This window comes from Hyperolius riggenbachi, chromosome 6 (genome assembly GCF_040937935.1).
Source record: "Hyperolius riggenbachi isolate aHypRig1 chromosome 6, aHypRig1.pri, whole genome shotgun sequence".
Classification (NCBI taxonomy): Eukaryota; Metazoa; Chordata; class Amphibia; order Anura; family Hyperoliidae; genus Hyperolius; species Hyperolius riggenbachi.
Window position 1 is genome coordinate 258,345,543 of NC_090651.1, and position 24,455 is coordinate 258,369,997.

General features: G+C 43.8%; 1 protein-coding gene across 3 annotated transcripts in view; it reads right to left on the reverse strand.

The window, feature by feature from the left end:
* C6H1orf159 (chromosome 6 C1orf159 homolog) overlaps positions 1 to 24,455 on the reverse strand; it is a 99,739-nt gene that overhangs the window by 11,927 nt on the left and 63,357 nt on the right. For 2 of the 3 annotated variants that reach the window (XM_068240745.1, XM_068240744.1), the window contains 2 exons: positions 8,689 to 8,754; positions 5,224 to 5,358 (listed from right to left, as the gene is read on the reverse strand). In XM_068240745.1, coding sequence (XP_068096846.1) covers positions 5,224 to 5,358; positions 8,689 to 8,754 — 201 coding nt within the window. The remainder of the gene's footprint in view (positions 1 to 5,223; positions 5,359 to 8,688; positions 8,755 to 24,455) is intronic. The other variant, XM_068240746.1, reaches the window with a different exon arrangement.

The window sequence follows — 24,455 nt, forward strand, 5'->3', positions numbered from 1 at the left end:
GTACCATACTTTTTATGCCTACTTTTTGAATTGCAGAGTTCTGAAAGTTATTTCAAAGAAAAGGTGAAAATGGATTTCCTCAGATAAGAAAAAAAAAAAAAGTGAATAAGGGCCCTAGAGTCTGTATGCAGCTTCAGACAGCTGAAACCCCAGTAGAAATTGCCAAAACCTGAAGCTTGTCCTACCCAGATAAGACGCAGACGCAGTCTCCCGAATCTCTTACTTTACAGACTAACTACATGAGCAGCCATAGGGTCCCTACTACCAAGTCACAGGTGTGATTATTTTTGGTCACACAATAACATATGCATAAAATCACCGATACGACGGTGCAATGCCCTTAGACTAACTTTTGCATTAGAATATTTCATAAATATTAAATATTTAATAAATATTATATAAATATCAGCTAGGTGAGGACTTTGCTGTTCTGCTTCAAAAGTCAATACGGCATAACATTTGCAATCACAATGGCCTCAATTCACTAAGCTTTAGCAAAGACTATATCGAAAGTTTGATAATTTACTTTATGGGTAAAATCTAATTTTGAATTCACTAGGTGTTATAGATTTACTGAGCGTTTTATCAATAAAACATTTAATAAACATCTAACACCTTAGTGAATTCATTTTACCCATGAGGTAAATTATCAAGTGTTTGATAAAGCTTAGTGAACTGTGGCCATTGAGGTTTTTATCTGTGAAAAGTTGATAAGTCAGGGTCTTTTGAACTATTGACACTTCCTTCAGCTGCCCAAAAAACAGTTGGAACACTATATACTGGTTTCAGGCAATCGGTGGCAGTGGGTGCCAGTACAGCATGTGGAGGTCAGAGTTTAAAATCGACCTTCAAAGTTAAAATAGAAATGCTGGGCCTCTTGGCAGAAGTGTGAAAATGTGCATATTGCTGCAAAATTGAAAGTGCTTGTGATCACCAGGGTGTTTCCCCTAGGATTGCTCCAACAGTGACTGGGAGAACAGCTAAGTCCATACTGGAGAGATGAATGATGACAGCAACTATGGTAAGATAGGATCTGTGCACATAGGGTCTAAATCTGGCTGCAGATAAGGCAAAGATTGGTAATCAGGCAAAAGGTCAAGGCAGGCAGTTGGCAGAGGCAAAGGGTCAGGAAAAAGCTAGTCAGAGTCAGCAACAAGTATCGGAACTATAAAAAGCGTCTTAACCCCCCCCCCCCCCCCCCAAAAAAAACCAACAAAACAAACCCCAACAAAACACTGGAAGCTAACAGGGCTGAAGTCGCAAGAGAACCAAATGCCATACTTTATCAAGTAATAGACACAGGGTGGTGTGTGCCTGTGAAAATGCCATAGTGAATGCGCACTTTCCGTTGAGTGGAAACAGAAGAGACACCTGTATGCACATGAATCCGTAAATTGCCATAAGCCCACGCACAGCAGCGTGCATTTTTTTTCCTCAAAACCAGATACATACCGCCACCAGGACAAGTGTAGTAACAGTCTGGTTTCATAGCTTTGGCTAAATTCCTTGAAGGGACTACGAGCACCTCTCATGGGCATTCCTTTAAGACAGACTACTTCCAACAAAGTCATGCTACGTGCTATGACCCCTCTGGACGAGCCTCTTGCAATGGCCATGCGTGTCACTTCCTCTTCCTGCTTCATTCAGTGATGCACTTCTCTGAGTAGAAGGGGTGACCCAGAAGTTATAACATAGCCAAGATGGCAGCTGAGATTTTTAAGATGAAATCGAATGAAAACTGTTTGGTGTAGAACAGAGATTCAGGCATCAAATGAAAGAGGAGAGCACAAGCTACAGAAAGGTATGCATCTTCAAGTACTTTACAGTACTGGTCGGAGTCTTAAAGGTATACCCATGAGAGGTGCTCGGAGTCCCTTTAACTTCTATGACAATACTTCCCACAGCACACAACATTCCTACTTTGTCACTTTTATAAAAACACCTATACGAGGTTCATTATTTACTAATGTGTAGTTTAATAAGCTGATGTTAAAAAAAAATAAAAAGTCTATCCTGCACAAACTCCACACCTGAATCCCGCTGAACACCTTTGGTATAAACTTGAGAGTAGACAAGGACTTGGGCTTTTCAGCTGCCTGACCTCACTGATGCTCTTGTGAAATGAATTCCCGGAGTTATGCTAAAAAATATAAAGATCCTAAGAAACGGGAAATCAAGTTTAAACGCTAAACTAATGCTTATATTTGGAAAATTATTTGCATTGGCATGTGAATATGGCGTTTATGTCCCCACATAGTTTAGGCCGTGCATGGACAGTATGTATAGTTGGTTTATTGTGTGAGGAAGCATGCTCGGTTTGTGGTAGGAATCTCTAGCAAGAGGCTGTTTCAGTGAATTCAGGATTACTGACATTGTCAAATTACCTTTAATAAATGCATTGTGAAACCGGTTGGCAAGCTCTAAATAAAAAAAAAATGAGAAACACTAATAGACCTGCTACTGTTCAGCTTCAAGTTAGAAGACAAGGAGTACGGTATATCTTAATCCAGTAGCAAGGCTTTTTGCAACAGTGAAATATTTTTGCATGGGGTTTGCCAAAAAATCAATTATTTTTTGCACAAAGGGAAATATTGTCAGCTACAGGATAATGCAATTAGAACAGTAACAAGATAGACAGATTGTCATAAACACAAAAACACAGACGTACATTGGCCAGGCTGGTATAGGATTATGGTGACAAAAACTCAAGGAAAGAAAGGTCTATAGTAAGGGACATGCCCTTACTTTTTGTTGTAGAAGTCCCCTACAGCAACATCAGTAGTGCACTTTCTCAATGTCTAATTCTGCCCTCACAATGGCTGCGTTATACCATCCCCATATAGTGGTTAGCCATGCCCACCTGCTAGCCAGGCTTCTTCTACTGGTGGAGACAACAGAAAAACTTTCTCAAGACCACTAATGCCACCTGATATATTCCTGTGGTAGTGCCTAATTAAATAGGAGTGACCAAAGGAGATTTACCACAGGAAGATAAGAGTGAGTATAAAACTGGAGAGGTGCCACAAAATTATTTTGTGGCAGTAATCACTTGTCATAATGAATTAAAAAAGCGAACCTCCAAAAATGGCAAAGCCTGTATGAGGTAATACATTTTATTACAGTCCAGAAACTAATAGGATAACATGTTTCACGGGGAGTGCAGTCCACTTCATGAGATCAATGACAACCATGTCTGAAATGAGGAGCGTACGATCAAGAAGCACCAGGGGGTGGTTTCATTTCATGTCTTGAAATTTTAGTATTTTTTTTTTTCTGGAGCATGACCCTCCTGACCAGAGACTAAAGAGAGGAAAGGTTTTCATTGGCTTTAATTCTGTGGATGCTAGTATTGAAACCAGTTTGTATTTGTTTGCTCATTTATACCCAACTAGCAGACCCAAGCCCGTTTAAAAAACGTTCAACATTAGGGGCTCTCCATTTTTCTATCTACTACAGAAGGTCCGCAGATCCACAAACTGTGCAACACTATCCTTAACCTCTTGCCGTCCGCTCCACGCCAATTGGAGTGAACGCGGCGGCAGTCCCAGGACAGCTCCACGCCAATTGGCATGAAGTCCTGGGGCGGGGTTTTACAGGAGGTCGCGCACGCCGATGCGCGACAAGGAAGTGATCCACTGTCATAGGCTGAAGCCGATAGCAGCCAATTGTGCCGATTAGCTAAGGGGGGGGGGGGGGGGGGAGCTTGGGGATAGAGGGAGGGAGAAAAAAAAAAAAAAAAAGAGAAATTATAACAATAAATATTTATTAAAAAGAAAAAACCCAAAACACATTGTGGGAGTGATCATAGCCCACCGACCTCTAGAAAGCTCTGTTGGTGGGCAGAAAAGGGGGGAGGGGGGTGGAATCACTTGTGTATTGAGTTGTACGGCCCTGCAGCTAGCCCTTAAAGCTGCAGTAGCCTTAATTGTAAAAAATAGCCTAGTCACTAGGGGCGTTTAAGACCATGGTCCTCAAATGGTTAAAGTGAACCCGAGCAGAGAAGCTCGGTTTAAAAATCTAACACTTACTACTAGAGAAGGAAGCCTCAGGATCCGAATGAGAATTCCCTCGGTTGTTCCAAGCCGGTTGCTGCGGCTCCTTATTCTGGTTTAAGTGCGTGCAGTGGATGAATGAGTGAGGCTCCAATGTGATTAGTAACAACGTATTGTTGCTATTCTTCCGAGGGGCCGCGCTCAGCAATGGGGGATCACGGAGTAGCGAGGGACGCCTCATTAGGATCCTGAGGCTTCCCTTAAGTATTGGAGTTTGTGTACTCGAGCCGAAACTTTAATGCTGGGGATACACGGTACGTTTCTGTACCGTGTATCGACCAGCTGATCCGACCAGCTGATAATATTCAGCTGGCCCGATCAAGCCGCTCGACCCGCGCCCGCTCGATTCCCGCCGGCGGACAATGGCAGGAAATCGGACGGCTTATAAGGACTGCCGGCGGGGACGAGCGGGAATCGATCCGCGCGGACAAGCGGATCGATTCCGGTGGGGGTCGATCCGGCGGCTAATCGGCCGCTGGATCGACCCATGTATGCCCAGCATTAGGGACACTTTAAGGGTGAATATAAATCTTACAGGAAGCAGCCTACTTCTAACCACCGTAATACTGGGACAGGCAACCTCTACAGATAATTCACGTGTCATGGTTTAGGTCCATCTTAAGACACAGAAGTCAGACAAGTATTCTTCACAAAAGCTTTCAATTCACATTAAACTGATCTTTTACAGTTGTGTACTAAGTAGCACTGACTGGCTGCTGCTGGATATTGGTCCCCGGCATGTAAATTGTGTTATTAGATTAAAATGGTTAAAATCCAACCTAGACTTCATCCTTGTAGCATTAGAATATGAAAATCTTCATAAATTGTTTATCTGAAAGCTCCTTATAAAACTCACAATCACATTAAAACAATTTTTCCACCCACAAATGGTGGATTGGTTCAACAGCTCTCATGTTTCTTAATGATGCCCATCCTTCAAACAGGCCAAAAGAGCAATGAGGCAGGTTAATGGCAACCTAACCCATTATTAGGGGGCTTGGAATATAAGAACTTTTATACTCATGGTTTATATAAAGCTTCAAGGATGATCAGCAATGGGTATAGACAACACATGCTGCGTATCTCCACAAGCCCGCCCATTATGTCTTAATACTTCTGCCAACATAGGGGTTTGTTCTGCTCTTCCTTTGACAACAGGTTTGAGGTGTACCTTTGTTTCTTCTATAGAAGACTTCAGGTAGCATGTGCGATCGCTTGAGGTAAAAAAAGGAGGCCACTGAGAGGACAAGGAACAGACTGATTAAGAAAGTTCCAATGAGGAGTGATGCAGCTATTCCAGGATTACCTGTAAACAGACAGAACAGATGACAATGATGCCTTCACCCATATGACACAGGTTATGGCAAAGAGTAGCTAAAGACAAGAATTCTATTTAAAAAAGTGCCTATTGGATGCAGAGGGATGGCTATTGTACCTGATAAATTATCATACCCAGCTAAACGTCAGTCAGTTGGCAGTGAACGGAGTTTCAGAAGACATCAGTCTGCACTAAGTAAGCATGCCCTGCACATACAAGGCCAGCTGTAGATGCTTGTGAGCTTACCATGTACAAATAAAGTCTGTAAATATCAATTTTTATACATATATCCAGTCATCCATTGATCAAACCAGGCTGCTACAGGATGGACTGAGGATCTTAGGTCTGTAGGTTACCTGTATATCTCATTAGTACACTGCATTCAGTGCAAACAGTATGCTGTGCAAAATAAAATGGCCACAATTCACTAAGCTTATCTCTTGTTTTTAATAACGATTCTGTACATTTTTTGCTGTTAACCAGCTTGGTGATAAATCATTTTGTATTCACTAAGCAATTTGCCTAATGAAAACTTTAAAGGGAACCGGAGGTGAGGGATATGGAGGCTGCCATATTTATTTCCTTTTAAACAATACCAGTTGCCTGGCAGTCCTGCTGATCTATTTGGCTGAAGTAGTATCCGAATCACACACCTGAAACAAGCATATGGCTAATCCAGTCAAACTTTAGTCAGAGCAGCCGATCTGCATTCTTGTTCAGGGTCTATGGCTAAAAGTATTAGAGGCACAAGAACAGTAGAACAGCCAGGCATTTCAAAGGAAATATGTCAGCTTCCATATCCCTCCCATCTCAGTTCACATTAAAGGCAACTAGGCACCAGGAACAAACTTTTTTTTTTTTTTAAATGAGGGAGGTTCATAATGGAGTGCGTCATTGAGGTGGTGGGTGGTTAGGGGTTGGGCAGGGCACAACACTGCTGAGAAGTTGAAAATTTTACAGCTGCAGATCCATGCTGACTGGGGGCCAGAGGAACAGCACTCCATAGGTAAGTAATGATGCTCATCCCAACCTCCGCTATCCCCCATTCGCCTCAGATACCCTTTTAAGGATCCCGATAATCAGATTCCTGGTAAAAAACAAAAACAAAAAAAAAAACCAAAATTTTTTTTAATGGTAGGTTACTCTACAAAACTAGAAAAATTGGAACTCTGCCAAAGCTAAAATGTTACTTCTGGTGGCTAAACAATGAGCTACTAATAATTTCACCATGCATGCAAATTCCATGTGGGCTCTTAAACATTACATAACACTTGCAAGAGCCGATTTCCTGCAAGCGTTATGATCTGCGGCATGACATCGGGATATTGCGGTGCGACGCTGATTAGCGGCGGAAGCTCTAATTCACCCGACGGGGAAACGCCCGTGCCGGACGATTAAAAGCTCCCAGCTGCGTCGTACTGCAATGCACCAAAAGCAGAACTGGATGCGAAAGGTAAAATAAAAGTCTATGGACTTTCATTTTTTCTTGGTTAACGCAAACTATTGACTTTGTGTCAAAATGCTAGAAATCAGCTCTGGTGTGAAAGCGTCCTCAAATTGTTGAACATGCATTTGATTGGGCCAATTTTGGAGTTGCATACACTGCAATAGATTTGCATGCAAGCCTGAACTATTAGCATATCATTGATTATATCTAGAATAGTGAGTTTAATCAATAAAAGTACACAGTGCCCACAACATTTCTCTGGATTTGTTAAATGACTGCTAGTTTAGAAATGGGATGCCCATAGCATTTGAGAGGCTGCCAAGGTTTAGGCGCACCTGGTTTAGGTACCACCAGGGGGAAGTCCTAGGGCTGGCACCACCAGGGGGAGAGGGCTAGGATTAAGCATCAGTAGAGGGAGGGTTCTGTGCAAGAGTAGGGTTAGGTTTAGCTATAGTAAAATATCAGAAAACACTACCGATATTTTACTATGGAATCCAGCAGTAGAATATATAGCTAATTGTAGCGATATTCTACTAGCGGCAATCCCCTGTGCCCTATTTCTTGTATGTGCTCTGCACCTCCTCTTGACAAGCATTGCTTCTCCCCTTCATAGTCAGGGTGCTTTCCAAACTACATGTTGTGCTAAAAATGCATCCGCACAAATCCCAACACAGCGGTGTCACGTGGCCCAGTTCACTTGTACTGAATTGGGCACTCTGCAACAAAGCAGGTGGTTTCAGCGCACATCGCTGGACGCCGAAACCAGGTGTACCATAGCAGCAATGTTATGCTGCAATGGGCATGTAAGAGTAATTCGGGGCTCCAGCAATTGCCAAACCGCGAATTATGACGACTTGGCTGGGGAATAGTATTTAACAGCCACGGGGAGTTTTGCGGCAGCAGGGAGGGCAGTCATTTGGCTCTCCCGGCGCTTAACTCACCAGCATCATACTAACAGTTACACTTCTACCGAGCTGTGTGCACTGGTGTCAGTGAGGACAGGGCCTTAAAGAGCACCTCCAGCCAAGAAAAAGGCTTGAATGGCTATACATATATGCAGTATATGCACTGTGTACAGTTAGATAAACATATAAAGTTTACATCTGGTACATTGTAGTGGTTAGAACAGACTCACATTTATATCTGTAGTAGCACTTCCTTATTTCTAAAGTACACCCTCAGCATGGTGTCCTCCCTTCCAGCCAGGTTCCCTCCTCTGCCCCTCCCTGCTCTCTGCCTTCCTGGATCAAATTACTTCTCTTTTTACAGTGTGTAAAAGAGAGGAGAGACAGGAGAACTGCTGCAGCCTGTCTTTTCATGTCTGCTTGCTATAATTCTTATTTTAGATATCAGTCTGCCTGCCTGGATTAGATCAAATGGACATGGCATGTGGAGTTATCACATAAATCCCCCAGCATCCTTTGCACATATGGTTTATAAAAATGGGGGGGGGGGAGAAAGATCACTCACTCTTTATTATGTGATATTTGATATATCTAGGCAACTTATTAGGTTTAAAGCAAACTAATTTATAATGTAGGTACTCTTTAAAAAAAGACCACTACAGCGAAAAAAAATAAGCAGTGAAAATCTGACTGCCAAAATAGTGTACAAGTGAGTAGGTAGACTGGCTGGCATCTTACCATTTTGGCAGTTAGATTTGGCAACTGCTGTTCACGAAATGGATTTGAAAAACAGAAAACCCAGAAAATCCCCCATCAAGAGATGGACTAGTCAAAAACCTTTTAATTATGTCAGATTTTAAGCTGCTAACTTTTTTTCGGCTGTAGTGGTCCTTTAAACAAGTTCTCCAGTTCCTGGGATTGCCCATAAATGCAAATATAAGCATAACCTATAGAAGAAACACTTACTTAAATGATGAGGAAGAGATGGAGTTGTGCTGGCATTCATATGGATTTCCAATGCCTGGGTGGTAACTAACACAAAGCAAAACATGAATGGAACTGAATTTAGTATGTCAGGAAACAAATATAAGTTGCAGCCTGAATGCAGAACTTAAAAGAAAAGAACAAAAAAAAAAATATTACAAAACCGTAAGCTACAAAGTTTATCGTTCAGCACCCAAAACAGTCATGTATATTTTTGATCAGCGAAAAGGTGAAATCCCTTCCGCAAAGTCTTCCAGCAACACAATGTGTTCACTTTCAAAGAGGTGGAAGACCACAGAATAGCTAGAGTATGTTCACACTCAAAGTGGGATGGCATGTTGCTTGGCAACAGTTACACACTACCACACTTCCTGCTGGGTAGTGAGGAGTCAGTCTCACTAAAAGTAACGCAACGAAGCTGTGGTTCACCACACAGATATGCACTATGTAGGGCTTGGTTTTCATTACTGCTCAGTATTGCACTGCACACTACCCAATTCTGGAAGGAATTAAACTGATCTAAATAGTCTAAATATGTGTAACTTGCACTATAAATTAGCAAAGGTCTCTAAGCCCCAATTATATTTTAATATGAGTTTTCCCTACAACCTAATACTTTGTTTGTGTTGCTATAAGGAATTAAACTGAGCTCATCAAAATCTTTAGATTGCTGGTTAAAGGATACCACAACTGACATGTGGCATAATGAGATAGACATGGGTATGTACAGTGCCTAGCACACAAATAACTATGCTGTGTTCCTTTTTTTCTTTCTCTGCCTGAAAGAGGTAAATATCAGGTATGTAAGTGGCTGACTCAGTCCTGACTCAGACAGGAAGTGACTACAGTGTGACCTTCAATGATAAGAAATTCCAACTATAAAAACACTTTCCTAGAAGAAAATGGCTTCTGAGAGCAAGAAAGAGATAAAAAAAAGGGGGAAATTCTTATCAGTGAGGGTCACACTGTAGTCACTTCCTGTCTGAGTCAGGACTGAGTCAGCCACTTACATACCTGATATTTACCTCTTTCAGGCAGAGAAAGAAAAAAAGGAACACAGCATAGTTATTTGTGTGCTAGGCACTGTACATACCCATGTCTATCTCATTATGCCACATGTCAGTTGTGGTATCCTTTAAATGAAGAATCTCAGCAATTGGACTACTGCAGAATTTTCTCATTGGAGAATCTTACTTACAGTGAAATAATTATGGTTTAACTTGGGGTACTGGCACTTGCAGGCAGTGGAGGGCTTTCCAAGTATTTCTAGATGCTATGGTAATACTCTAAAAAGGTTATGTGGATTTAGGCCACACACTGAATAAAGGCTTTCTCTGCTTGTTGGCATGTAAATGCAAGGCAGCATGCATCCGAATCCCTGTAGCAGTGCCATGCACGGCGATAGGGATTCAGGTCCATTCTATAAAAATCTGCTGCATGCTGTCCAGACGGCATGCGATTACACTGTATAGGCAGTGTTTCCCTGTCAGGCTTGGATGCGGGGAAACACTCTTTACGTTGTGGAAACAGGCCCCAAATCTCAACTACCTCTTAACTTTGTCTAAAGACCAGTGACAGCATTGCAACTGAAGGCCCAGGGTCACTAGTCAGAATGACAGGAAGAAGAAAGACCGATCCAGAGATATAAAAGGTCTCATCTATTGGGTCACAGGCTGTAGATTAGTGTGACCTACACTTGCTGTCCTCTTACACTGATTTTATGTATGGTGGACCAATTCATATATTAATCCATGTCTGTTACTACAGAACTAACTCAGATCTCCTAAAAATTGCTCAATTTCTGGCCAGTCTTCTGATCATGGGGTTGTTTAGTCAATAAAAAGACAAAAAAAAAGCAAAAAAAAAAAACACACTACACAGAACATAATTATAGCCTGAAAACCAGCATTTTTTCACCTCAGACGAGATGGCAGCCCCCATCGCTCTCTAACAGCGTACTTGAAAGGTCAGATTTACCTGTGGTGCAATGTTCAGTAGTTATACATTAAAAGCAGCTGACTGAGCTGATGGCAAGCCTTTATCTTATTATCAGCCTGAACAGACAGCCAAGTTACAAGATAAAGGACAGATTACCAAGGATTGGCTCCACGTACACATCAGTTGCTTACAACACACTTCCCTCATTACCTGCTATACTTCATGCACACACAGTTTAATATGCTGCATCAAAATACCCATGTGTTTGCCAGCCCGTCCAGGCAAGTGTGCGGTCTGATTTATGGTTGCTATTCAGTAAATGTATGGATATTTGCTTACAGTATTTTCTAAAATGGAAAAAAATAATAAAAAGATGGGGACTATCAATTGAGTATACACAAAGGATTGGACATTTCCTGAGACCACAGAAAAGGAGCACACACACACACACACACACACACACTACTCAATTTGTGACACCTCCTCTAGCATCTTCTCTCCATAGACACTGGGGGAGGGGGGGGGGTTGGGGGAAATGGGCCTGTTCCCAGTGATGCCGTCTCATATGCTGCATCACCCCCCCAATGATGGAGAGAAGACACTAGAGAAGACATATGACAAGCAAGCTGCTTCCAGTCACTATGGCCTGGGTTGGGGGGGGAGGGACCCAGCAGAGGTGCTGAAATCTATTGGAAATCAGTGTGCAGTGTGTGGGCACTAGATGCCTCTGTGATGGTATCTCATCAGAGAGAGATCTATCAGATGGTTGATCTGGTAGCCACCAAGTAATGTATGACTACCTAAAGATAGGGCAAAAGTACCTGCAAGCACTTCCTTGTGCTTGTAGTTAAAGTGTAACTGTCGGGCATTAAAATCAATTCTTTATTTTTATCTGGTAAACAAGTAATAAGGATGCTCAGACTTAACTAATGCAGCCTGATTGGCTGAAGCCTCTTTCCCTCCCGATTTCCCCTCCCACACCTCTCTGATTGGCCATTATTTCTCATGCTGAGACAATGCACTTTCTATAGTGAAGGGCGGGCTTTGCATGCACAATCAGGCAGAGGAGAGTAAGGGAGGAAATATCATTGGCTTCAAAATAGCCACATTTAAAACTAGTAATGCTAAGAAGGATTTTCTCTTTTTTTTACTGTAGGGGAAAAAAAAAATCACTAAAATCAAAATGTGAGTAGGGCAAGTGCTTATAGATGTGTTTTTTCCCCCTGAGATAGTATGGCTGACAGCTCCTCTTTAAGGAGACTAACAAAAATGTCATCCTTTTCTCTACTATCCTACAAGTTCCTAAACCTCAGCTTCTCTCGCTCACCAACTCCCTTGGCCTCACTCAGCATACTAACGCCACAACCCACAGTGCTGGTAATACTTTGGACCTAATTTTCTCCAAAGCCATTGCACTTACCAACCTGGACATTACACCATTCCCCATCTCCGACCACCACCTCATCACCTTCACCCTCACTCCATCCAGCACCCCCTGTCCCCCTCCCCAAACTGGACGTTGGCAGAGAGATCTGCGCAACCTTGACCCCAATGTACTAGCCACACCCCTCCACTCTCTCTCCTCCTCCCTCCCCAGCCTAACCTGCCCCAACGAAGCGGCAGCTCAATACAACAGTAACCTCTCCGCAGCCCTAGACCATGCTGCTCCCCTGACCTTTCGTACCAACAGTCGCCCCAACCCCCAACCTTGGCACACTGCCCTCACAAAAAAACTACAAAATGAGACACGAGCTGCAGAACGCAAATGGAGGAAATCTCGCCACAACAAGGATTTCCTGGGATACAAGACCAAGTTGCAGACGTACCATACTGCCCTCGCTGATAGTAAACAGATATACTTCACTCACTTGATCGCTACCCAAGCCTCCAACCCACGCCGTCTTTTTGCCACCTTCAATGCCCTACTTAACCCCACACCTCCCCCCCCAACCTCCACCCTCTCAGCCACTGACCTATCAAACTACTTTATCAACAAAATTACTACCATCCGGAGGGATATTTCTCTCCTCCACTCTATCGCCCCCGCCTCCCCACCACATCCGACTCCTGCCTCTTTCTCCTCTCTTACCTCCTTCAATCTTGTCACGGTGGAAGTCAACCAGCTGCTGGCAACTTCACCTGCCACTTCCTGCCCCCTAGATCCGGTCCCATCTGATTCTCTGCGCCCACATTTTTATGATCTGGCCCCTGTCCTCACCCATCTGTTCAACCTCTCCTTCTCCACCGGCATCTTCCCCTCCATATTCAAACAGGCCACTGTGCTTCCCCTGTTAAAGAAATCCTCACTTGACCCTGCTCTGCCATCCAACTACCGCCCAATCTCTCTCCTCCCTTTTGCCTCAAAAATTCTTGAACGCCTGGCCCACCAACGCCTGACCAACTTCCTTAACCCCCTTGGCGGTATGAAAAATACCGCCAGGGGGCAGCGCAGCAGTTTTTTTTTTATTTTTTAAATCATGTAGCGAGCCCAGGGCTCGCTACATGATAGCCGCTGCTCAGCGGCATCCCCCCAGCCCCGCCGATCGCCTCCGGCGATAGGCGATCAGGAAATCCCGTTCAAAGAACGGGATTTCCTGGAGGGCTTCCCCCGTCGCCATGGCGACGGGGCAGGATGACTTCACCGACGTCAGGACGTCATTGGGAGACCCGATCCACCCCTTGGCGCTGCCTGGCACTGATTGGCCAGGCAGCGCAGGGGTCTGGGGGGGGGGGGGGCGCGCCGCACCGGATAGCGGCGATCAGGCGCGCGGCTGGCGATCGGGGTGCTGGCGTCCAGCAAAAAAACAATTTAAATCGGCCCAGCAGGGCCTGAGCGGCACCCTCCGGCGGCTTACCCAGTGTCACACACGGGGTTACCGCTAAGGAGGTTAACTCCAACTCCCTTCTCGATCCCTTGCAGTCTGGTTTTCGCACAGCCCATTCTACAGAAACAGCCCTCAAAGTGGTAAACGACCTTGCCCTTGCCAAAGCCGAAGGTAAATACTCCATCCTGCTCCTCCTGGACCTCTCCTCGGCATTTGACACTGTCGACCACTCCCTCCTCCTCCACTCCCTGCAGCTAATGGGCATTCAAGACCTAGCCTTAGCCTGGATCTCCTCCTACCTCTCCAACCGCTCTTTCACAGTATTTTTCAATGGCTCCTCATCCACTCCTACACCCCTCTCAGTTGGTGTTCCTCAAGGTTCCATCCTAGGACCACTACTGTTCTCACTCTATACTGCCTCAATTGGCAAAATCATCTCCTCCATGGGTTTCAATTATCACCTGTATGCCGACGACACCCAGATATATCTCCACACCCCAGATCTCTCCTCCTCTACCATGGACAAAGTCTCTGCCTGCCTCACATCCATTTCCTCCTGGATGGCTGCCAGGTACCTGAAGCTTAATTTGGACAAGACTGAGCTTCTAATATTCCCACCCCGCACAGCTGCACCTTTCCCAGATCTGCACGTCACTATTGAAAATACTACTTCCACCCTACCTCCCAAGCCCGCTGTCTAGGCGTTACTCTGGACTCCGAACTTTCCTTTACAGCCCACATCCAAGGTATTGCCAGATCCTGCAACTTCCACCTCCGCAACATCTCCAAGATCCACTCCTACCTGTCCCCTGACACCACTAAACTCCTTAGCCATGCCCTTGTCATCTCCCGCCTAGACTACTGCAATTCTCTTTTATCTGGCCTCCCCTCTAACCGTACTGACCCACTTAAATTGGTAATGAATGCGGCAGCCAGACTGATACATTCTTCTCACCGCAGCGCCTCTACAACTCCGCTTTGTAAAGCACTACACTGGCTCCCCATCAGCTTTAGGATCAATTTCAAAATCCTGTGCTTGGCCTACAAATCAGTGCACAAGACCTGCCCGACCTACATCTCTGATCTGGTCCACAGGCACATACCAGCCCGCCCCCTCCGATCCTCCAATGACCTGCGCCTAGTCGCACCTCGCATAACTCAGTCACACGCACGATTGCAGGACTTCACCAGGGCTGCCCCTACTCTCTGAAACTCTCTCCCACCAGCCGTCACTCGCCCCCACCTTTAATACCTTCAAACAAGCTCTCAAGACTCACCTCTTCACGCTCGCATACCCCCCTACACCAGCATCATAATATGTTCTGTTAGACCCCCTCTCAAAAGACGCACCTATTGTCTCCACCCCACCCTTTAGATTGTAAGCCTCTGGCAGGGCCCTCCTCCCTAGTGTTTCCAGCTTGATTATGCAATCTTACTCACAACCACCCTTCTTGTAGACTCGAACAGTCTCTATCTTGACCTATGACACTGTATTATCAAATCATTTGCATGATCTTGTTTTGTTGTGAGTTTCCGTATGTTCTACCTGTAGGTTAACCTATTTATCTATTGTGCAGCGCTGCGTAATATGTTGGCGCCTTATAAATACAATAAATAATAATAATAATAATAATAATAATAATAATAATAATAATGTGCTCTGGCTTACTGCAGCACTTTCTACTATCACTATCTCTATAATAAATCAACTTATCTCTCTCCTGTTGGAGTTGTCAACCTGTGTCTGGAAGGCTACCAACTCTTCAGTGTTGTTGATCTGTTATGCACACCCCCCTCCAGGCCCCCTCTATGCACACTCCCGTGTGTGTTATTTATATTAGGCAGCCTCTCTGCTCTCTTGTCAGTGAGAGAAGAGAGCTGCCTGCCTTTTACAAGCTGGATACATCGTCCTCTGAGCTGGCTGGGCTGCCACATACTGAGGAATTACAGACACAGAGCTGTCTGCAGGAAGAAACAATCAGCCTGTCACTCTTCAGTGGATGATAGCTGCAGGGGGAGGAAGGTAAACACACAAATTATCTCTTGAGATTCAAAAGGAAGGCTGTATACAGTCTGCTTGTGTATGGATGTATTTTCTATGTGTGGACATACTGTACAGCAACCTACTTCCAGTTTTGCTGGCCATTTTGTTTGTTTATAAACAAACTTTTTAACCACTTCCCAACTGAGGTGTTTTACCCCTTGACCACCAGAGCAATTTTCACCTTTCAGCGCTCCTTCCAGTCATTCGTCTATAACTTTATCATTACTTATCACAATGAAATGAACTAGATCTTGTTTTTTTCGCCACCAATTAAGCTTTCTTTAGGTGGGACATTATGCCAAGAATTATTTTATTCTAAATGTGTTTTAATGGGAAAATAGGAAAAAATGTGGGGGAAAAATTAATTTTTCAGTTTTCGGCCTTTATAGTTTTCAAATAATGCATGCTACTATAATTAAAACCCATGAAATTTGCCCATTTGTCTCGGTTATAAAACCGTTTAAGTTATGTCCCTATCACAATGTTTGGCGCCAATATTTTATTTGGAAAGAAAGGTGCATTTTTTTCAGTTTTGCGTCCATCACTAATTACAAGCCCATAGTTTATAAAGTAACAGTGTTATACACTCTTGACAAATATTTAAAAAGTTCAGTCCCTAAGGTAACTATTTATGTGTTTTTTTAATTGTAATTTTTTTTTTTTTATTACTACGCTTGCAGGAAGTACTAGGAGGCTGTGAGTGGTTTTTTTTTTTTTTTCACAATGATCGCGCTGCTTATCGGATAAGCAGCGGATCATTGCGGGGCTTAGATCAACGAACGGGAATGGATTTTCCCGTTCATTGATCTCCAGGCGAGCGGCCGGCGGCGTGTCTACTAGCGGGAGTGTGCGCTAGTGCGAGCGCGGGCAGCGGCGGGAGCGCGGAAAGTACGCATTTCTCCGTCCCTGGGGGTGAAAGGATGGAAAAAGGGATGGAGAAATGCGTACGGGCGGGGGTAAAGTGGTTAAAACTGTTTTTGTCTACTTTTAAATGCGGCAGGGAGCGGCGAAATTGTGACAGAGGGGAATAGGAGAGGTCCCCTAATGCACGGGTATGTTTACCTTTGTGCGATTTTAACAATACAGATCCTCTTTAAAAGAACAGTGCCAATGTGTCTTTAAAGCACCAAAACATCTGTTTTGGGCAGGGTTTCTTTTTCAGTCAATTATAACAGTTTATATTTACATACATAATTAAGTTGATAAAACCACTATGATTATTTTGCTCAAACTATTCCACAGCTCGGTTTATTGAAAGGTTTTGTATTACAGCTCAGGTTTAAAAATGTGACAAATCCGCACAGACAGTGAGGCTAGCATGTGCTGTACAAATGTAATAAAAGGCAGTCACCTGCTTCTACCATACACATACACCCCAACTAAACATTAAATTTACTGCACGGAATACAGATATCTGCTTTCATTGCCCTGGAGAAAAAAAAAAAAAAAAGGGAAATATCCTAAATACAGCTCTCAGGGCTCTTTCACATCTGAGCCAGATTTCTGCAGTTCTGCGGTCAATACTTTGTGTTAACCAAGGTAAAATTAAAGTCCATACCTTTCACATCCGACGCTGCGTTTTGGTGTGTTGTGGTTCGATGCACCCGGGAGCTTTTAATCACCGGGAGCCGGCGGTTTCCCGTCAGGTGAATTAATAACTACCGCCGCCTATTGCGTCGCACCGCAATATCCTGACGACACGTCGCAGGACATAACGCGTGCAGGAGAACGGCTCCTGCACACGTTGTCAGATGTGAAATAAGTCTAAGTAATGCAGGCCATACAGTATATCAGTTTGCTGATCGGAGTAAGAGAGTGATGAACTCCTGCATAACTTTCCACTGCATCAATTGGTACAAAGCTATCCATGGTCTGATCAACTCTGAGGCCTCTTTTTCACGGGCAAGTTGATCTGTGTGCCCAGAAAGCAGTTACCAGGCAGCAGCAAGCGGTTGTGAGAGGCATTTCACTACCTATCAACTGCCCATGGAAAATATCTGCTGAAATATGATCAAAATAAAGTGGTGCAGGACAATTAAATGATTGCTGCTCCATGATCGATCTCCGATAAGAGCAACTGATTGCCAGATCAGGCATTAGTCATACATGGCAACCTTTACTTTAAAGTGAAACTGAACTCTTGCACAGGACAGAAGGAAAACAGAGAAATGCACCCTGTATATATTTAGAGAGTTTAGCCTGTCTAATTCCCCTTCATAAGTGACTAATCACAAGTTATAATTTGATACCTCAGCTGTGTCAGCTGACCACCATGGCAGAGAGGCTCATTAGAAAGCACAGGATGTTGACAATATGTCTGCTTCCATGAAAGCAGGAAGTGGATACACTGCAGATTTATTTCAGGATTTGTATCAGCTGTCACAAATAAATGATTTTCTTTAATTAAAGTGTAACTGTCGGGCATAAAATAAAAAAATAAATTCTTTATTTTTTTCTGGTAAACAAGTAATAAAGATGCTAATCAGGCAATCCAAAAGTTAAAATCTCTATTACTTTTCTTGTTTATAAATGATCATTCCCCAGTTTACCTGACTCTTATTGTGTACGTTGCCGCAAAAAGGAAGTTGCGGGGCATGCTGGGTTGTCCTTTTTTGCTTTTGTACATTAGTTAAGTCTGAGGGGAAATAAAGAAGCAAAAAAAGACAACCCAGCATGCCCTGCAACTTCCTTTGTGCGGCAACGTACCAAATACGAGTCAGGTAAACTGGGGAATGATAATTTATCAACAAGTAATAGTGATTTTAACTTTTGGATTGCCTGATTAGCATCCTTATTACTTGTTTACCAGATAAAAATAAAGAATTGATTTTTGATTTTATGCCCGACAGTTACTCTTTCAAAGGTTATTATACTGCTGTGTATCTTTTAGAGCAGAGAGGAAGTTCAGGTCCGCTTTAAGCAGACAATTAGGGTTTCAATTACTAACTGCAGAACAGACAACTACAATAAAATACTAAAGGAGATTCATAAAGAGGCAGTTTGTCAACATTTTCTCATGTGCCATCCCAAACGAATCCATGAGGATTTCAAGGTTTTTTGCTCTCAGGTAATGCTCAAATACTAGGCAGCCTGGGTTAACAGAGTCTTTCTCAGGAACACTCAAAAACTTCACAGCTGAAGCATTTACTGAGGTCATTGTAATATACAGTGGGTTGCAAAAGTCTTCGGCCCCCTTGAAGTTTTCCACATTTTGTCACATTACTGCCACAAACATGCATCAATTTTATTGCAATTCCACATGAAAGACCAATACAAAGTGGTGTACATGTGAGAAGTGGATCGAAAATCATACATCAGTCCAAACATTTTTTTTTACAAATAAATAACTGCAAAGTGGGGTGTGCGTAATTATTCGGCCCCCTGAGTCAATACTTTGTAGAACCACCTTTTGCTGCAATTACAGCTGCCAGTCTTTTAGGGTATGTCTCTACCAGCTTTGCACATCTAGAGACTGAAATCCTTGCCCATTCTTTGCAAAACAGCTCCAGCTCAGTCAGATTAGATGGACAGCGTTTGTGAACAGCAGTTTTCAGATCTTGCCACAGATTCTCGATTGGATTTAGATCTGGACTTTGACTGGGCAATTCTAACACATGGATATGTTTTGTTTTAAACCAGCTGTGCCCAACCTACGGCCCGCGGGCCACAAATCAGCCCGATTCCTATTGGAGGAAGGTTCCTGCAGTAACCAATGAGGAAGGCTTTCTAACTATCCCAGCGCTACCCGGGGCTGAATACGCAGCACACGCGGGTGTATGCGCAGAACTACTTACTTGCCGAATGCCGATGCAAGGATAACGGTCTGTAACAATACCACCCGATCCTCTCCCTCCGTCCTCAGCCTATAACCACCCGATCCTCTCCCTCCGTGGGCAGCCTCCGTCCTCAGCATATAACCACCCGATCCTCTCCCTCCGCGGGCAGCCTCCGTCCTCAGCATAATTACTAAGGCACAATAACACCCTATCCTCTCCTCCTCCGCAGGACACCGCGAGGAACCCCCTCAGGCCCACAGAGCCGACAGCCCCCTCAGGCCCACACAGAGCTGACAGCCCCCTCAGCCAGCACAGAGCCGACAGCCCCCTCAGCCAGCACAGAGCCGACACCCCCCTCAGGCCCACACAGAGCCGACAGCCCCCTCAGCCAGCACAGAGCCGACAGCCCCCTCAGCCAGCACAGAGCCGACAGCCCCCTCAGCCCACACAGAGCCGACAGCCCACTCAGGCCCACACAGAGCCGACAGCCCCCTCAGGCCCACACAGAGCCGACAGCCCCCTCAGGCCCACACAGAGCCGACAGCCCCCTCAGGCCCACACAGAGCCGACAGCCCCCTCAGGCCCACACAGAGCCGACAGCCCCCTCAGGCCCACACAGAGCCGACAGCCCCCTCAGGCCCACACAGAGCCGACAGCCCCCTCAGGCCCACACAGAGCCGACAGCCCCCTCAGGCCCACACAGAGCCGACAGCCCCCTCAGGCCCACACAGAGCCGACAGCCCCCTTTTGTGGAAACACGGCCTGAAAATGGTCACAACTTTTGCCAGTACTTATGTCTCTGAGCAAACTTTCTCAGTGATGAAAAGGGCAAAAACTGGCTCACGTTCTCGCATCACAGATGATAATCTTCATTCTGTATTAAGAATAAATGTTACAAATTTGGAGCCAAATATCCAGAAATTGGTTTCTGAAAAACAGCCGCAAACTTCTTATTAAGAAAATGTACATCAAATGGTGAGCACAACAATTCTTATATTGTCGTTTTCTTTCCATTTCCAACACCATGTTAACTGTTACTAGAAAAACTTTAAAAAAGTTTAACATCGAAATTTTGTATGCATGTGTTCCGGCCCTCGAGATTTTTCTTGATTTAAAGTTCGGCCCTCGGGCCAAAAAAGGTTGAGCACCACTGTTTTAAACCATACCATTGTTGCCCTGACTTTATGTTTAGGGTCATTGTCCTGCTGGAAGGTGAACCTCCGCCCCAGTCTCAAGTCTTTTGCAGTCTCCAAGAGGTTTTCTTCCAAGTTTGACCTGTATTTGGCTCCATCCATCTTCCCATCAACTCTGACCAGCTTCCCTGTCCCTGCTGAAGAGATGCACCCCCCGAGCATGATGCTGCCACCACCATATTTGACAGTGGGGATGGTGTGTTCAGAGTGATGTGCAGTGTTAGTTTTTTGCCACACATAGCGTTTTGCATTTTGGCCAAAAAGTTCAATTTTGGTCTCATCTGACCAGAGCACCTTCTTCCACATGGTTGCTGTGTCCCCCACATGGCTTGTGGCAAACTGCAAACGGGACTTCTTATGTTTTCTGTTAACAATGCCTTTCTTCTTGCCACTCTTCCATAAAGGCCAACTTTGTACAGTGTATGACTAAAAGTTGTCCTATGGACAGAGTCTCCCACCTGAGCTGTAGATCTCTGCAGCTCGTCCAGAGTCAACATGGGTCTCTTGACTGCATTTCTGATAAGCGCTCTCCTTGTTCGGCCTGCGAGTTTAGGTGGATGGCCTTGTCTTGGTAGGTTTACAGTTGTGCCATACTCCTTCCATTTCTGAATGATCGCTTGAATAGTGCTCCTTGGGATGTTCAAGGCTTTGGAAATCTTTTTGTAGCCTAAGCCTGCTTTAAATTTCTCAATAACTTGATCCCTGACCTGTCTTGGACCTGTCTTGTGTGTTCTTTGGACTTCACGGTGTTGTTGCTCCCAATATTCTCTTAGACAACCTCTGAGGCCCTCATAGAGCAGCTGTATTTGTACTGACAGATTACACACAGGTGCACTCTATTTAGTCATTAGCACTCATCAGGCAATGTCTATAGGCAACTGACTGCACTCAGATCAAAGGGGGCTGAATAATTATGCACACACCACTTTGCAGTTATTTATTTGTATAAAAAATGTTTGGAATCATGTATGATTTTCGTTCCACTTCTCATGTGTACACCACTTTGTATTGGTCTTTCACATGGAATTCCAATAAAATTGATGCATGTTTGTGGCAGTAATGTGACAAAATGTGGAAAACTTCAAGGGGGCCGAATACTTTTGCAAGCCACTGTATGTGAAACCTTTGTAGTAGAACATTACAGGTGTTTGATGAACTGAATGTCAGAAATTCTGGAGAAGTGGAAGGATTGTTGAGATATGTAAGAGCACAATAACTGACAATCACAGTGCATAAACCATAAACCAGTAGTACAACAGCATGATATTTATAGCCAACAACTCAACCTACTGCTATCTATATATAAACACACACAATATATGACTATATATAATACATTCCCTTCCCACCCCTGAGGGCGATACGTGTCCTAAACCTAAAGAATGTACTTTAGGAAAGAATTGCCTTGTGACATAAAACAAGTAAAAGAAACGAAAACTTGCAAGAGAGGGCAACTTACCTGGTGACTGTGAAAATAGTGATATTTGATGCACTTTGCTGGTTTACGCCAGGTTCATAGGTGAAAAGTCTGGTTACAGCCAGTAAGGATCGCGAGCTTTGCTCATGCTTCTAAATTGCATGAAAAACAGATTTTGTACCCAATAAAGCAGGCCTAAAGCAGCGAGGTGAATCATACTATAAAGTGTACCTGAGAAAATATGTGACATGAGACAAACGTGTACAAAACATACAGTACAAAACATTCATAACCAGGCTGTTTAACTCTTTCAGGCAGCAAAATAAATCAAGTAAATTTCTAGGCATGGAAGTGAAAGCTTTTGTCTTGTCGGGAACATAGTAAACATGACTGATAAGCAAATTACAGCCATAAAAGTTTTCCTAGCAGAATAAAACTTCTGGAGGGCAGGGAGAGATGCATGAACTACTGACCTTTTTCTAACTCTGGGACACTTAATAGGTTGCCACTGAAGTCCCTTTTTGCAGTAGAAGGATAAATATAATTGTTTATCTCAAGTTTATTTCCACCTCAGGTTCACTTTAAAATGTATTTGTCTCACGTTATTAACATTTTTACATATAGCAGGTAAGTTATCCTCCTCCACAAGATTTCATTCTTTTAACCATTTTTTTTTTCATGTCACAAGGTGCCCATTGCCTAACATGTTAGGGAGATGGTCTAAGAAGAAATACACCTAAAGTGTTTGTAGTGGGTTGCTTAAAGTGAACCTCCAGACTACAAATCTACTCCGCAGCACTGAAAAGGCTTGGTGTTTAACAGTTTCACTGCATCAGAATTTCTTTTTTCATATCCAATCCTCATTTTTGGCTGCACTGAAGCTAATCTCCCCCCATCAAAGAAAACTGCCCGGGCATTTTTCCCGATACTGTGCAAAGCATAATGGGATTTCTCATGTTATTGTTCTCGTTGCCAAGCAGCTGGGAGGGGTGATCAGGACAGTTGGAACTGTGTCTCATGAGCCATGTCACCTCCTTTAAACCAAAAAGATGGCTGCCCCCATGAAATCACAAACATCTGCCAGTTCTTTTGGGTAAGAGATTATATTATCGATTTTAATGAACATAACTTAATGACAGTATGTTTGTTTAGGCTGAAGTTCCCTCTTTACCACCAGCAATGATAACCAAGTGAATATGCATGCATTAATGCTCAATGACAACTTTCCCACCTTCCAAAGCAAGTCTCTTGTGGTGATCCTCATGGAACAACAACAAGTCTAATATCCTGTAGGACTTCCTGATTCACATGGGCAAACAATACTAGATAGCAGTAAGACATTGGGCATGATTCACAAAGCTTTTTCACCTGTTTTTCTCTATTTTCACCTCATCTAGGTTACTTTTTTAAAGCTCCCAAAGAGCAAAAATATAATATAATTAAGGTAAGAAAAGTAATATTGAAATGAAGTTAATCAGGAACAACTTCCTTTGAGTGATTATTCTGCTTGTAATTATTCTGCTTGCTGGTTATTTTTATCAATCAGGTGATAAGTCATTTATGAGAAGTTTTGTGAATAGAGCCCATTTAATATAGTAGTAGACAAGTACTGTACCAGTAAACAGCAATGATGATATATGTAGTATTTCTAAATAAATGAAAGGAAGAAGTACAGTATGTGAAGTATCAGAGCCTGCAAGATGAATTAGAGGATGTGGTAGACAAAGGCTAAAGTGGTCCCAGTAGTGGTAGTAGCACTCTAAGGTATGCAAGTTGTGAGAGTGACTCCAGTAGGTATTGGAAGGCTGAAATGGAGAATATATAGATGAGAGGAACTTGCTGCCCAAGGGACTGGTGTATGATGAAAGAGGGACTGCTGCACATGGATGAGGGGGGTGCATATGGAAAGGGAGCAGCAAGAAGCTTGGTTTGGGGACAGAAGAGGGGAAAAAAAAAAAAAAAAAAAAGTATAAATCTAACCTTGGTGCAGTGGTTAGGAAGAAGTAAGATGGGTAACCCTCAAATTCCCTTGTACAGGGGATCTATAAGACCTCTCTGACTCCCAGTACATTGAACACTGTGTGCACATGCAAATGTGCAATGACGTGTGCTTCACACAGAGAGGCAGGGAGACAGAGCTTATCTGCCCATCCTCTGCTCTGTGTGTGTGTGTGTGTGTGTGTGTGTGTGTGTGTGTGTGTGTGTGTGTGTGTGTGTGTGTGTGTGTGTGTGTGTGTGTGTGTGTGTGTGTGTGTGTGTGTGTGTGTGTGTGTGTGTGTGTGTGTGTGTGTGTGTGTGTGTGTGTGTGTAGCCAGGCCAGATGGTGGCTAAGCTAGGGCACCAATGCTGTTTAATTGGCTATGGTGAAGAGGCTAGCTGGAATAATGGCTTTATATAAAGCAGGTATGCAGAGTCTGCTAAACTAGCATGGCAGATGTCTGCGCTAAGAGCCATCTTAGAGCCTCTACCCTTAGAGTGTAGATCAGTTCCCTGCATCAGAACAAGGGCTTACCCAGGCATACATGAAAGAGTTGATGGTCTCTCTGAAGACATCTT